Source organism: Nyctereutes procyonoides, unplaced genomic scaffold (assembly GCF_905146905.1).
Source record: "Nyctereutes procyonoides isolate TBG_1078 unplaced genomic scaffold, NYPRO_anot_genome, whole genome shotgun sequence".
In the NCBI taxonomy this organism is placed as follows: Eukaryota; Metazoa; Chordata; class Mammalia; order Carnivora; family Canidae; genus Nyctereutes; species Nyctereutes procyonoides.
Window position 1 is genome coordinate 54,540,946 of NW_026575043.1, and position 16,040 is coordinate 54,556,985.

General features: G+C 35.3%; 1 protein-coding gene and 1 non-coding gene across 6 annotated transcripts in view; both read left to right on the top strand.

Moving 5' to 3' along the window:
* TMEM116 (transmembrane protein 116) overlaps nucleotides 1–16,040 on the top strand; it is a 109,249-nt gene that overhangs the window by 10,517 nt on the left and 82,692 nt on the right. For 2 of the 5 annotated variants that reach the window (XM_055323364.1, XM_055323367.1), the window contains exons 1-3: nucleotides 10,031–10,137; nucleotides 10,672–10,718; nucleotides 11,221–11,284. In XM_055323364.1, the coding sequence (XP_055179339.1) occupies nucleotides 10,090–10,137; nucleotides 10,672–10,718; nucleotides 11,221–11,284 (159 nt within the window). In that variant the 5' untranslated portion in view covers nucleotides 10,031–10,089. Of the gene's footprint in view, nucleotides 1–10,030; nucleotides 10,138–10,671; nucleotides 10,719–11,220; nucleotides 11,285–15,078; nucleotides 15,122–16,040 lie in introns of those variants that run through there. The other 3 variants (XM_055323366.1, XM_055323368.1, XM_055323365.1) reach the window with 2 other exon arrangements.
* Nucleotides 10,999–11,106, top strand: LOC129508438 (U6 spliceosomal RNA). Its single transcript, XR_008664176.1, has one exon. It is a non-coding gene; the product is annotated as a U6 spliceosomal RNA (small nuclear RNA).

A 16,040-nucleotide genomic window follows, 5' to 3' on the forward strand; every position in this document is an offset into this window, starting at 1 on the left:
GGAATGTTCCCTTTATCCCTACACTTTGAAGAATTTTAATCAGAAATGGATGCCATATTTTGTCAACTGCTTTCTCTGTATCTATTGAGAGGATCATATGGTTTTTGTTTTTTCTCTTGTTGATGTGATCTATTACGTTGATTGTTTTAGGAATGTTGAACCACTCTTGCTTCCTGGGGATAAATCCCACTTGGTCATGGTGAATAATCTTCTTAATGTACTGTTGGATCCTATTGGCTAGTATTTGGTGAGAATTTTTGTATCCATGTTCATCAGGAGTATTGGTCTATAATTCTCCTTTTTGGTGGGGCCTTTGTCTGGTTTTAGAATCAAGGTAATGCTGGCCTCATAAAACGAGTTTGGAAGTATTCTATCCCTTTCTATCTTTTGGAAAGGCTTTAGTAGAATAGGTATTAATTCTTTAAACGAATTCCCCTGGGAAGCCATCTGGCTCTGGACTTATGTGTCTTGGGAGGTTTTTGATGACTGTTTCAATTTCCTTGCTGGTTATTGGCCTGTTCAAGTTTTCTATTTCTGCCTGTTCCTTTTGGTAGTTTGTGGTTTCCCAGAAATGCATCCATTTATTCTAGATTGCCTAATTTGTTGGCATATAGCCTCTGATAATATGTTTTTAAAATCGTTTGTTTGTATTTCCTTGGCATTGGTTGTGATCTCTCCTCCTTCATTTGTGACTTTATTAATTTGGATCTTTTTTCTTTTTAATAAGGCTGGTTAGAGGTTTATCTATCCTATTAATTCTTTCAAAGAACGAAATCCTGGTTTTGTTGATCTGTTCTACAGTTCTTCTGGTCTCTATTTCATTGAGTTCTGCTTGAATCTTTATTATCTCTCTTCTTCTGCTTGGTGTAGGCTTTACTTGCTGTTCTTTCTCCAGTTCCTTTAGGTGTGAGGTTAGCTTCTGTGTGTGAGTTTTTTCCAGTTTTTTTGAGGGAGGCTTGTTTTGCGATATATTTCCCTCTTAGGACAACTTTTACTGTATCCCAAAGATTTTGAATGGTATGTCTTCATTTTAATGAATCTTGTTAATTCTTCTCTAATTTCCTGGTTGACCCATTCATCTTTTAGTAGGATGCTTTTAACCTCCACTTGTTTGAGTTTCTTCCAAATTTCTTGTGATTGAGTTCTAGTTTCAAAGCATTGTGGTCTGAAATATGCAGGGGACAATCCCAATCTTTTGGTATCAGTTGAGACCTGATTTGTGACCCAATAGGTGTTCTATTCTGAAGAAAGTTCCATGTGCGCTTGAGAAGGATGTGTATTCAGTTGCATTTGGACAGAAAGTTCTGTATATATCTGTGAAATCTATTTGGTCCAGGGTACCATTTAAGGCCCTTGTTTCTTTGGTGATGTTCTGCTTAGAAATCTGTCATTTGTAGAAAGTGCCATGTTGAAGTCTCCTACTATTAGTGTATTATTATAAGTATCTCTTTACTTTGGTTATTAATTGATTGATATACTGGGCAGCTCCCACATTAAGGACATAAATATTCATGATTGTTAGATCTTCTTGTTGGGTAGACCCTTTAAGTATGATATAGTGTCCCTCTTTATCTCTTACTGCAGTCTTTGATATAAAATTTAATTTATCTGATATGAGAATTGCTACCCTAGCTTTCTTTTGAGGACCATTTGGATGGTAAATAGTTCTCCACCCCTTCATTTTCAGGCTAGAGGTGTCCTTAGGTCTAAAATGAGTCTCTTGTAGTCAGCATATAGATGGGTCTTCCTTTTTTATCCAGTCTGAAACCCTGTATATTTTTATGGGATCATTTAGCCCATTCACGTTCAGAGTAACTATTGAAAGATATGAATTTAGTGTCGTTGTAATACCTATTCAGACCTTGTTTTGTGGATTATTTCTTTGGGTTCCCTCTTTCTTTTACAGGGTCCCCCTTAATATTTCTTGCAGAGCCGGTTTGGTGGTCACATATTCTTTCAGTTTCTGCCTGTCCTAGAAGCTCCCTCTATTCTGCCTATCTCTCCTTCTACTGAATGACAGCTTTGTTGGATAAAGTATTCTTGGCTGCATGTCCTTCTCATTTGGTACCCTATATATATCCTGCCAGCCCTTTCTGGCCTTCCAGGTCTCTGTGGAGAGGTCTGATGTTAATCTGATATTTCTCTGCGTAGAAGTTAAGAATCTCCTGTCTCATGCTACTTTAAGAATTTTCTCTTTATCTTAGAAATTTGCCAGTGTCACTATTAAATGTCAAAGTGTTGAATGTTTTTTATTGATTTTTTTGGGGGGGTCCTCTCTTCCTCTCTATCTCTTGGATCTGAATGCCTGTTTCCTTCCCCAGACTTGGGAAGTTCTCTTCTATGACTTGTTCAAATATAGTTTGTGGTCCTTTCTCTCTCTCAGCCTCTTCTGGAATCCTAATTAGATGTATATTCTTCCTTCTCAAGCTATCATTTACCTTCCCAAGCCTTTCCTTGTGGGCTCTTTCATTGTTTTTCTCTTTTTTCCTCAGCTTCCTTCTCACCATCAACTTGTCTTCTATGTCACTCACTCTCTCTTCCACCTCATTAACCCTAGCAGTTAGAGCATCCAGTTTGGATTGCATCTCACTTAATCTGTTTTTAATTTTGGCCTGATTAGATCTCAATTCTGCAATAATGAAATCTCTAGAGTCCTTTATACTTTTTCCAGAGCCACCAGTAGTTTATAAATTGTACTTCTGAATTGACTTTCTGACATCATACTGAAATCCAAATTCTGTAACTTTGTGGCAGAGAGTATTGTTTCCGGATCTTTCTTTTGTGAATTCTTCCTTCTAGTCATTTTGTCCAATGCAGAGTGGCTGTATGAGTGGGCTGAGTAAAAAATATCAACCACGCTCTAAGTAAAATACACCCTTGATATTTCTGAAGAAGTCAGAGACCAGAAAATAAAAGAAAAAGAAGAACAGAACAAAATAAAACAAAAGGACCACTCAAGTGAAAAACAAATTTTGAAACAAAGTAGTAAAAATAACAAACCAAAACCAAAAACAAAGAAGAAGAAAAAAGAAAAGCAATAAATAAATAAATAAATAAATAAATAAATAAATAAATAAATAGTAAAGAAAAGAGGAAAAAGGAAAAAATGGTAGATGGGATGATGGTGATGAAGAGGTGGTAGTGGAGAGAATGTAGTCTTCCTGAGGGGTCCTAGAGAGTGATCCTCTTGGTTCTGAGTGTATTTTGTTCTGTATGTTAGAAGATGCTCAACCCCACATTTATATAAACCAACAATGCTTATATAAATCCCCAACATTGACCACAAAAACATAAACAAGATAAAAGATGGGAGCATAATAGGATGGAAGAGAGAATATAATCTCAAAGAATGAACCTACATGGTGTTCCACTTGGTTCTGGGTGTATGTTGGTCATGTTTTAGAAATTACTAACTTCTGCCATTGTAAAACAAAATGAGGCAGAAAAAACAAATACCCATATCTCGTGTATCTACCAAAATTAAGTTGAATACATTCAAGGGAATCCAGGAGTGTAAAATATATCCAAGACATGTAATTTTAGAAATAAGAAAGTCAAAAAGGAAAAAACTTAAAAATGAAGAGCTTGTTAGAAGCGAAAACTTTTTTCTCTGTAGCGTTCCAACTGTTCTCTCTTTAAACAGGTTGAATTCATAGGTGTTCAGGATGTTTGGAAAATTATCTAGGTAAGTTTGTGGGGCCAGGTGAGTTAAGGACCCCTACTCTTCTGCCATCTTGCCCATGTCGAAATGTTGTCATAAGAGTAAGATACACACTGAATTTCAAAGTACAAAATTACAAATGTTAAATGTATCAATGATTTTTATTTATTTTTTAAAGATTTTATTTATTTGTGAGAGACAGAGAGAGGCAGAGACAGGCAGAGGGAGAAGCAGACTCTTTGTGAGGAGCCCTATGCAGGACTCGATCCCAGGATCACACCCTGAGCCAAAGGCAAACAGGTGCTCAACCACTGAGCCACCCAGGCGTCCCTCAATGATTTTTTATGTTGATTGCATGTTGAAATGACAGAATTAGGATATTTTGGTTATGTAAAATATATTATTAAAATTTCATCTGTTTTTGCTTTTTTGATGTGCTCACTGGAAACTTTTACATTACATCTATGACTTATATTTTTATTGGATAGAACTGCTCTAGATTCTCAAAGTAAAATGCTACTATGTTTTCATCCTAATATTTGTCCAATTGCTGTTTTATATGCAAGGACAATATACTTACATTTATTTCTATTAATTTGTATCTTATTAAAGAAAACTCATTATTTTAAAGCATTTATATTTTATAACATCTTAAATCTGTTGTCTGTCTCTCAAAACTTGAGTACATTCATTCAGTAAATACTGAGTGCCTATTCTAGGCACTGTTCAGGTATTGGAGATTGGGGTGAATGAGACAGATAAGTTGCCTGTCCCCAAGGATGTTACTGTCTACTAGGGGGAAGCAAACTGCACAAACAAACATGATACTTTGGAATTTGATAAATGTTACATCTCTGAGGTAATGACATTTAAACTGGTAATTAAAGGATGAGAAGGAGCTAGTCATATGATTATCTGGAGGAAGAACATTCCAGAGAGAGAGAATGATTATAAATGATCTGAATTGGAAAAGTAGTTGATACATTGGATGAACACATAGTGACAGACTCTAAGATAGTCGCCAATAATGCCTGCCTTTTGGTATTTACACTCTGTGGTCCTTTCTCCTTGGCTGTTTGCAAATCTGTAGTCAGTAGAATACAGGAGAGGTGATGAGATGTCACGTCAGTGATTTCATTACATAAGATTCTGACTTCCAAAAGAAAAAAAAAGATTCTGACTTCCATCTTTCTTGGAAGACATATTAGAGAAATCCACATGGCAAAGAACTGAGTGAAGCGTGTGGCCAACAATTGGTTTGGAACATAGTCCCTAAGACCATCAACCCTCAAAGAACTGAATTAGACCAATAACTTTGTGAACTTGAAAGCAGACCCTTCCCCATTTGAGCCTTCAGATGAGATCCAGACCTGGTTGATATCTTGATTATAGTCTTGTGAGAGAATCTGAAGCAGAGGACCCAACTAAGCTATTCTTGTACTTGTGACCCACAGAAGCTGTGAGATAATAAATGTGTGTTTTAAGCCACTAAATTTGTGGAAATTTGTTATGCAACAGTAATAACACACACATTTGATAAATATGCTTACTATATTTTATTTCAAGTAATTAATGGAAGTGTTTTACAGAACTGTGCCAAGTCAGGATGCTGATTCCCTCCACCTGAAGTCATTTCTAAGTTGATATTGATCAGTTAGCACTCCCTTTGGCTTATTTGTGCAATAAATGCCTAATTGTGCTTCCATTTGGTCTATATTTCCTTATCTCTTTAAATATTTCATTTATTTATTTGGGAGAGAGAGAGCACATGAGTGGGGGAGAAGGAAAGGGAGAAACAGACTTCCTGCTGAGCAGGGAGCCTGCTGTGGACTTGATCCAGGACCCTAAGATCATGACCTGAGCTGAAGCCAGATGCTTAACTGATTGAGCCACCCAGGTACCCTTTCCTTATAGTTTTTAAAATTTATTTATTTGAGAGAGGGAGGAGCAGAGGGAGAGGGAAAGAGAGAATCCTAAGCAGACTTTCTGATGAGCATGGAGCCCAATGCAGGCTTGATCAAATGAGCCTTAGATCACAACTCAAGCTGAAACCAAGAGTTGGACACTTGGCTAACTGAGCCACCCAGATGCCTCACCTTATTTTTATATCATGAAATTTCTCACCAAATGCTTTGCCAAAATACCATATATACTATGGTAAATCTATCCAAAGAGAGAATGGGGTAGTCTGGCATGATTTTTTTTTATAAATCCATTCCAACTTAGTGATTACTTTTTAAAAATTGTTTAAAAGCACAGCTTTTGAATAGGTTATTTCAGAATCTTGTTTGGGATCAGTACTGAGATCTTTGACCTGCAGTTAGCAGATTCCACCATCTTATCTCCTTTTACAAATTAAAAATTTAGTTGTCACCAGTTTTCTACAATTTCTAACAATTTTCCCATTTTTACACAAACTCTCAGATTTCATGCAGTGGTTTACTGGGTTGACCTGCAAGTTTTATCAAAGTCCCGAAATGTAATTTGTTCAGACTAGGAGTGGTGGATTTATTTAGAGCAGTCAGGTGCTCTCTTAGTTTATCTTCAGTTCCCTCTTACAATGTTTGTTTTACACTTTATTCTAAATATTATTCTTTTCAGTAGAAAAGACAGAAACATGTTATTCATTAACCATTAAACCATGAATTTCAACAATGGAACATTTACTGTGTCCCTATAAAATTTGCCTATTTACATTTCATCCTTTTAAAGTGTAAAATCCAGTGAGTTTTAGTATATTCATAAAGTGTGCAACCATCACCACTGTCTAATCTTAGAATATTTTTGTCACCCTAAAAGAAATCTTGTGCCCATCAGCAGTCATTCTCCATTCTCTCCCAAATTACCTTCCTAGCCCTAAGCAACCACAAATTTACCTCATGAGTCTATAAACTTGCTTATTTTGGACATTTATATGAATAGAATCATATAATTTGTGGTCTTTTGTGATTGGCCTCTTTAGCATGTTTTCATGTTGTAGAATGCATCAGGACTTTCCTTTTAATTGCTGAATGATATTTCATTATGTGGATATACTACATTTTATTTATCCATTCACCACTTTATGGACATTTGTGTTTCTACCATTTGTCTTTTAGGAATAACACTGTTAACGAACAATTGTGTTCAAGTTTTTATGTGAATATGTTTAATTTCTCTTGGGTATATATCCAGAAGTAGAACTCAGTTTATACCTATCAGCTCAGTCATATAGTATGTGTTTAACATTTTGAAGAACTGCTGAAGTGGCTACAGTATTTTCCATTCTCACCAGCAGTATATAAGGGTTTCTATTCTCCACATTTTCATCAACACTTGTTATTGTCTTTTTTATTATAGCTGTCCTGGTAGATATGAAATGGCATTTCACTGTGATTTAATTCATATTTTCCTGCTGGCATATGATGTTAATAATCTTTTCATGTGATTATTAGTCATCTGTTTATTTGGGAGAAATTTCTATTTAAAACCTTTGCCCATTTTTAAATTGGATTGTATTTTTATTGAATTGTAGGATTTTTAAAAAAGATTTTATTTACTTATTTATTTAGAGTGTGTGCATGGGGGGGCAGAAGGAGAGGGAGAGAGAATCTCAGGCAGACTCCATGCTGAACACAGAGTCTGTAGTGAGGTTTGATCCAAAGATCCTGAGATCATGACCTGAGCTAAAATCAAGAGTCATAGGCTTAATTGACTGAGCGACCTAGGCCCCCCCTGTAGGAGTTCTTTATATATTCTCTTATGTAAGTCCTTTTTTTTAAAAATTTTTATTTATTTATGATAGTCAGAGAGAGAGAGAGAGAGGCAGAGACACAGGCAGAGGGAGAAGCAGGCTCCATGCACCGGAAGCCTGATGTGGGATTCGATCCCGGGTCCCCAGGATCACGCCCTGGGCCAAAGGCAGGCGCCAAACCGCTGCGCCACCGAGGGATCCCTGTAAGTCCTTTATCAGATGTGTGGTTTATAATTTTTTCCCCATTCAATGGCTTGTCTTCATTTTTTTTGATGGTATCTGTTGAAGCAGAGAAGTATTTAATTTTGAAGAAAACCAATTTATCTGTTTTTTTCTGTTGTTGCTTATGTATTTGTTATATCTAGGAAGCAATTGCCTAATAGAAGAGTTCCTTTGATGTCACATTAATTTTTAAAAATATCTTTCCCCTTCTTCCTATTAACTAATTCTTTCTCCATTAGAATATTGTGTGTGTTAAGAGGAGAACTATGAGGTCAGAATGACTGGATTTGAATGTTGGTATTACCACTCGAAAACTCTGTAACCATTGAGAAGAGACTTCTTTAAGCCTCAGTGTCTTCATTTGAAAAATGGGAACATTAATGGGGTGCCTGGTTAGCTTAGTTGGTAGAGCATGCAACTCTTCAAGTCCCACTTTGGGTGTGGAGCTTATGAAATTTTTTTTAAATGAAAATATTACTTCTTACCTCAAAACTTATATTGACAATTAAAATGCTTAGCATATAGCCTTACATATAGAAAGCATTTGATAATTGGTATATGTTATTTCTAGAAGTCTTCTTTGAGTTAAAGTATAATTTTTGCTTAAATAAAAATATTTTGTTAGGTAGGTGTCTTTCTTGACTTTGTATCCACAGTAGTAATTTGCTGATAGTAGAAGTTTAATGAATATGTTAATTTAATCGATACATAAAATATAGTAGCCCATTATATTAAGTGAGCTGTGATGTATTTGAGCTTACCAAGGAGCTAAGTAAAAAAAGGAAAGAAAACTAAAAATAAGTATCACTTACTTCATTTTGGCTTAGGTTAGCCCTTGCAGAAAAGGAAGATTGGAAGATTATGTTTTAAAAGACATTTCAGGGGCACCTGGCTCAGTGGTTGAGCATCTACCTTTGCCTCAAGTTGTGATCCCAGGGTCCTGGGATCAAGTCCCTCATCGAGCTCCCCACAGGGAGCCTGCCTCTCCGTCTCCCTATGTCTGTGCCCCTCTCTGTGTGTCGCTCATGAATAAATAAATAAAATCTTTTTAAAAAGACACCTAAAGGGGGAATGGTGCTAAATATACAAAAAGTAGGGTACTAATATAGAGAGAAAAATAGAAAAGTAAATCCCCAAATGGGAATTTGGTCAGTGACAAGACATTTTAGAAGAGATTCCAAAAGAGAAAAGTTCTTACGTCAAGAGCCACAGACTGATTTGGAATAGCTGTTGAACAATTGGAGATTTGTTCTTGACTGAGACAAGAGTTCTTTGTCCAAAAGCATTCTTATCACTTGGTGAGACTGTCATTAGTTCCCTCACCCTTATTAGATAGATATATTTGATTAGAGGCCTCAGAACACTCCTTGAGACCTTACGGTAGAGATTTATGATCCAGAAATCTACTTTTTAAACTTGTTTATCTAATGATTTAAACAAAGTGGTTAGAGCCTACCTCCAACTTAACAGTTCTCTGCCAGAACCTACCTCTATTTAATGATGTCCCTTCTTCTACTATTCACTATGATGAATAAATTAATCATATGTTAACTTCATATGAATAAATGAATCACATATTTAAATTACTGAACCCATGCAAATGATCCAGTTTATGTTATCAATATTTGTAAGTGCGTGAAAGTATAGTTAGATGAAAGATAAATGGTTACATAAATTAAATGTTCTTCTTTTTGCTTTCTCCTTACCATAGTCTTTGTCTAAAATACACTAATTCTTCCAAATATTGTTTAAATGTCAGGCAGTATATATTGTTCTGTGTGCAGATAATTTGAGATTTTGGTAGTCAGGCCATTCTTCCTACCATATTATAAGCTCCTGGAAGTCTGAGTCTGTCTCTTATTTGTTTTTGTGTCTTCTGTAGCACAATGCTTTACAGAGAGTTGATATATAAATGTAAGTATAGTGAGTGAATCATGTAATTTAATATATTTCCCTGGGAATTTTTGGTACAGAATATTTCAGATGTTACTATTAAATATGAGATATTAACAACCCCTTCTCTTTACAGCTTTTCTTAGTATTACTAAATATTTATTGATTGCTTCAATATGCAGTCTCTCTTTTTCATCACAGGCTTTTTGTCCCTAAACGGGGCAAGTTTTAAACAGACCTCTCTTCTTCCTTATTTCTTTCTGTTCCATTTCTTTCTTGCAGCTCTATTTATCTTTTCACTATTCTCTCTTTTTTATTATTCCTTTCTCTTCCCTCTTCTTAAAATTCCTAATTCTTTTTAGGACTTTGTTTCCTTGTCACCTGCTCTTTCTATTTTTGTTCTTTCTGCTTGGCTTCTCTTCCACTAGTCACCGCCTTCTTTCCTTGTCCTGAAGACACAGGGCAAGACTGGGTAGGGAGGAGCCCAGATGGGCTGGGGGTGGAGCCACCTGTTCAGTGCTTCAGGATTCAGAACCTGGGAAGGAGCAGTAGCTTAAGCATAGCTGAGGCTAAAGTCCCTATGGCCTTCCTGCTGGAGGTTAGCATTCTGGAGGACAGTTGGGACTTGGTGAGATTATAAATTGTCCCTTTCTTTGTTTTTGTTCCCCCTTTCTTCCTCTTTGTTCTGTATTTTTCCACTCACAGTATCTCTTAACTACTTCTTCCTATTTCTTTATTGCTTACTATTTTTTCTCTAGCTGTCAGTTAACTCTGTTTAGTATTTGTTTGCCTTTCCTATTCCCCATTCTTTTCACACATCTGTCTTTTCTCTCAAAATTTAACTTTTCATACCTATTCCCCATTTTATTCTTTCCTTTTTAAATCTTCTCATCTGGCTCTCTTTTCATTTAGTCATTTTCTGTCCACCTGTCTATTCTTTTTATCTTACTGTTTCCCAGAGATGAAGCAATAGAAGAGGAAACAAGGAGCCACTTTGTCTTTCCAAGGGCTTTCTGCTCCTTCTCTGATTTATAGGGTATTTTGATTAGGCACTAAAGAGTTTGTGTTCTATACAGATAGTTATTAAACAGTGAAATTGGAGTAAGGTTGAATATTAAATGTACAAGTTTTAATTTTATATTCACTTTCTTGTTTTATTTAGGTTTTTTCTGCAGTACAGTGGATACAATTTGTTATGGCTACTCTGAGGTAAGTTTGTTTAATCTCATGTACTATGACTGTTTAAACAAATACCCAGGTATAAGTCCACTTATACTAGTATAAGCAAAACTAGAATTCTGAAGTTTTCTGCATTTTTCCCCTGGGTATTTGTTTTTACTCTATAGGGAGAAATACTGTTCTTCACCACGTTGATATTTTCTGATTAATAAAATGTAACATCAACAATAACAAAAAAACAGATTGAGGGATAACATCTGAACATGAAAAGACTTGGTCAACAGTATTGATTTGCAAAATCAGTAACAAAGTGGTCACTTTGACAGCATATATACTAAAAATTGGAATGATACAGAGAAGATTAACATGGCCCCCATGCAAGAATGACATACAAATTCATGAAGCATTCCATATTTTAGAAAAATGTAGTTTATTTTACATCTATTATGTATCAGTAAAGCTGTAAAAATTTTTAGCAAAAGGAGGAGCCCCAGTAGTCCTCATTTAATGATAATTTTTTTATCACTGTCAGTGTTATAGGTTCAAGTTCACTTATTGCCTATGCTGTATTCCAGAATACACAGAAATCACCAGAGGTGAGCAATCTCTTTTTGTGTTGGATCTGAACTTTCAGTGACTTAGCCTTTGAAATAAATATGAGAAGTGTCATCTACAAATAATGGGATAATTCTATAAATTAATTGTAAATTTGTCATTATGATACAGTGGGATATTTTAGACAGAGTCATAGCTTTCTCTTTTCTTCTGGATAATTATTTTAACTATATCTTTGAATACTGAGAGATTGCCTACTATAACTACATTTTTTTTGCTATGCATTGATTATTAAAGTTAAGGAAACAGTTGTTTGAAACCCGTATTCACTCTAAGCACAGTACAGTCCTGCCGAGAGGTGAGTTTTCTGATATTGATATCTTGGTAACATTGCTAGTGGGGATAGGAAATAGTTCAGAGACTTTGTTCTCTAAAAGATACTAGATTTGCTGTTCAGGTCTTCTAGGCAATTAAAATTTAGTAGTGAAAACAGAGCAAAAATACAGTCTATGTAAAGTTATTCATACCAAAAAGATCAAGTAAAAAAGTCTTTGTTTCATTGAGGTATAATTGACAAACAAAAATTATATATATTTAAGGTGTTAAACAAAAAACCTTCCTGATTGAGAGAGGACTAGGAAGAGAGTTGTATTTCCATCTATGAAAAGAATTGAAGTGAATTGTAACAACTATATCTCTAATCAGGCCAAATGGCACAAAATTAGACAAAATATAGTTCAGGACATTTGGGAGAGCTTTTGTTTGTGGAAAATGTGATTGGGTTTTATAGGGCCCACTTTAGTAATCAAAATAGCTCCATATGTTGAATACACTCTGAGTTCTGAGTATACTGGGTCCTTTTCGAACTTTTTGGTTCTCATCACCCTCCCATGAAGAGGATGATATTAGCTTCATTACATAGATGAGGAAATTGAGGCTCAAAGTCATAAAATATGTGTTCAAGTTTCACAGTTAAGTTGCAGAACAGATTTTCAAAAGTCCAACTCTTAACTACAATCCTCTTTCAAATTAAGTATGGTATTTAGTATTTATTATATTCTAGGCAGATGTGCTCAGTGTTTTAAATACATTTTTCATTTAATACTTAAAACAATTATGTGAGGTAGATCTTATTAATCTGATACTATAGTGAAGAAATGGAATCTTAGTAAGGTTGAGGGACTTTTCAAAGGTTTTAAATATAGCCAGTAAGTTGTTAGAGCTAGTTTCTGTTGTTTACTTATTGACTTTATTGCCTGTTACTAGAACCCAGGGGTTTCCAATTATGAATGAAAATATATAAACCTCTTTTTATCCTCCATTTTCCTGCTAAAGACTTTAGGTATGTCTTAGTGGCAAACAACTCTCTCTATATAAGGCTATTTATTGAATCAATGACCATAAATAAAATTACATTCTTGCTTACAAAAGCCTCTTGGCTGCCTTTCTCCTTCAGAGTTTATTTTATGTTTAGTTTTAATTTTTTACCCAATTAACAGTTATAAACTTGTGGGAGGTCACGGGCCATTAGAATATGTGAATGTGCCATCTAGCTGGAATTTCAGTAGGCTTACCAGAGCAAAGACTATATATATAGTGCATACACATATATATGTATATATGTATATATATACATATATGTACACATACATATTATATATGGTTAATAATATCTGATATTTATTAAATATAGTTTAAAATGTTATTTCACGTGCTTTTGTTTCTGTTAGCCAAAGCAATGTGACTATTTACTCCTATTTGCAAGATTTTTAAAAATTTATTTATTTATTTATTAATGAGAGACACAGAAAGAGAGGCAGAGACACAGGCAGAGAGAGGCAGAGAGAGAGAAGCAGGCTCCATGCAGGGAGCCCAAAGCAGGACTCGATCCCGGGTCTCCAGGATCACGCCCTGGGCCGAAGGCAGGCGCCAAACTGCTGAGCCACCCAAGCATCCTGCAAGATTTTTTTAAAAGATTTTTTAAAAAGATTTTTTTGTTCATTTATTCGTGAGAGACACACAGAGAGAGGCAGAGTCATAGGCAGAGGGAGAAGCAGGCCCTATAGGGAGCCTGATGCAGGACTTGATCCCAGGACCCCAGGATCACGCCCTGCTGAGCTGAAGGCAGATGGTCAACCACTGAGCCACCCAAGCATCCCTATTTGCAGGGTATTGTAGTATCTTAGCTTTCCTCTCATTCGGAAGAGAGGTATGAGAAAAATTCCCTTTTGTACAGGTGAGATTAATTTTTATATTAAGTAGTATGTGATAATAACTTAGAAAAAATTTTAATTTACTTTTGTGATATGTATCAGATGTGGATTAGAAAGCATAAAACATGTATTACTGTTTAAAGAATGATTATAATCACTAGAGACAAGAAATAGAAATTACAAACCTACTGTACTCCTTACTGGTCACAATTATCTTCTTCACTTCTAGAGGTAACTACTATCCAGACTTCTATGACCATAATTTCTTTGCTTTATGTACAGTTTTGCCTGTAATGTATATATCTTTAAACAATTTAGTTCAGCTCATTTTTTAACTTTTTGCAAATGGATTACTATTGTATGTATTTTTAAATATATATTGTTTTGTGATTTGCTGTTTTTTGTCATTGTGAGAGTTATTCATGTTGTGTCAAGCTCTGCTTCATTTCATTTTCACTGATGTTTAGCATTCTGTATTATGAACATATCACAATTCATGTATCTGTGTTACTATAAATGATCTTATACATGTCTTCTGATACATACATGCAAACATTTCCCTAGTATATTAACCTAATGACAGAATTGCTGTAGGAGATGCTATCCCCTAGATAATGCCAAACTTTTTCAAATGGTTGTGCCAGTAGGGCATGAAAGGTCTTATTGCTGCATGTTTCCATTAATACTTGATATTGTCAGACTTTAAAATTTTTTGCCATGATTGTATAATTTTTTCCTCATTGTGGATTTAATTTTTCATTTTCTTGATTACTAATAAGGTTAGGCATATTTCCATGTTTATGGCCATTTGGATTTCCTCATAAGTACCTGTTCATATATTTTGCCCATTTTTTCTATTGTTTTGTAAGAGTTTTTGTTTTTAATACTGTGTTGATATCAGTCCTTTGTCAGTTTTATGTGTTGCAAATAATCTTCTCCCATTTTGTGGCATATATTTTCACTTTCTTTTATGGTGTCTTTTGACACATTTTTCTTTTTCACTGGTTGAATTTTTCAGTTACTTCCTTTATTAGAGTCTTTTTGTTTTGTTTAGGAAAAGTTTCCCTGCCCAGAAGTTGAAGACATTCTCCTCTATTATCTAAAAAAATTTTTATGGTTTTTGCTTTTCATATTTAGTTATTTGTTTAAATTGGAACTTATTTTTGAGTGTGAGACAGAAAGTAGGGGTCCACTTTTTTTTTTTAAATCCATATAGATCCCATTTGTTGCAACATCATTTTGAAAAGACTATCCTTTTCGTATTGATCCAAAAAGCCACCTCAGGGTGCCTGGCTGGGTCAGTCAGTAGAGCCTATAGCTCTTGATCTCAGCATTGTGAGTTTTAGCTTCACATTGGGTATGGAGATTACTAAAATAATAATAATAAAAATTAAAATGTTCTTTAAAAAGCCACTTTTATCATGTATCAAATGTTTGTATATATGCTTAGGTCTGTTTGAGCTCTGTAATCTGTTTCATTTGCCTATTTGCCTGTCCCTGTGCTACTACCACAGTATCTGCACTCTAGCTTTATATTAAGCTTTGATATATGTACAAGTCTTCTTTCTCCTTTTTCTTTAAGAATGTCTTGTTTATCTTGACATCTTATATTTCCTTTTCAGAGGTATAGCCAGCTTGTTAACTTCCACAAGAAAATATGTTGAGGTAAAATTCAGATTGCATTTAATCTGTATATCAATTTAGAGAGAACCAACACTTATGTAATCTTAGGTCTTACAATCCATGAGTGTAGTATATTTCTTCACTGTAGGTCCTCTTTGGTGTCTCTCAATAAACATTAAATAATTTTCTCTGTAGGAGAACCAATACTACTTTTAGAAAAGTGGGAGTAGGGAGGTCTAAAAAGAAGAATACGAGAAATTGACAAAGAAAGACAGACTTTACTGATGGAGTCAGAAATTGAAAGGTAGCATATACAATTCTTACTGATATTTTTTCCTACTCTGAGTTTTCATTGAGGCAAGAAGGTGATTAAGGTCTGAGGATCTAAATGTGTAATGTGGTGACTATAGTTGATAAAACTTGTTGTATAATTGAAATTTGCTAAGAGAGTAGAACTTAAAGGTTCTCACCAAAAAAAAAAAAAAAAAAAGTAAATGTGTGTGGTGATGGTTGTGTTAACTTGGGGAAATCCTTTCACAATGTACACATATATCAAATCATCACATTGCACACTTTAAATATCTTACAATTTTTTCAATAAATAAAAGAACAGGGAACCCTGGGTGGCGCAGCGGTTTGGCGCCTGCCTTTGGCCCAGGGCACAATCCTGGAGACCCGGGATCAAATCCCACGTTGGGCTCCTGGTGCATGGAGCCTGCTTCTCCCTCTGCCTATGTCTCTGCCTTTCTCTCTCTCTGTGTGTGACTATCATAAATTAAAAAAATAAATAAAGAAAGAAAAGAACAGGGGATCCCTGGGTGGCTCAGTGGTTTAGCGCCAGCCTTCGGCTCAGGGCCTGACCCTGGAGTCCCGGGATCGAGTCCCACATCGGGCTCCCTGCATGGAGCCTGTTTCTCCCTCTGCCTGTGACTCTGTTTCTTTCTCTGTATCTCTCATGAAT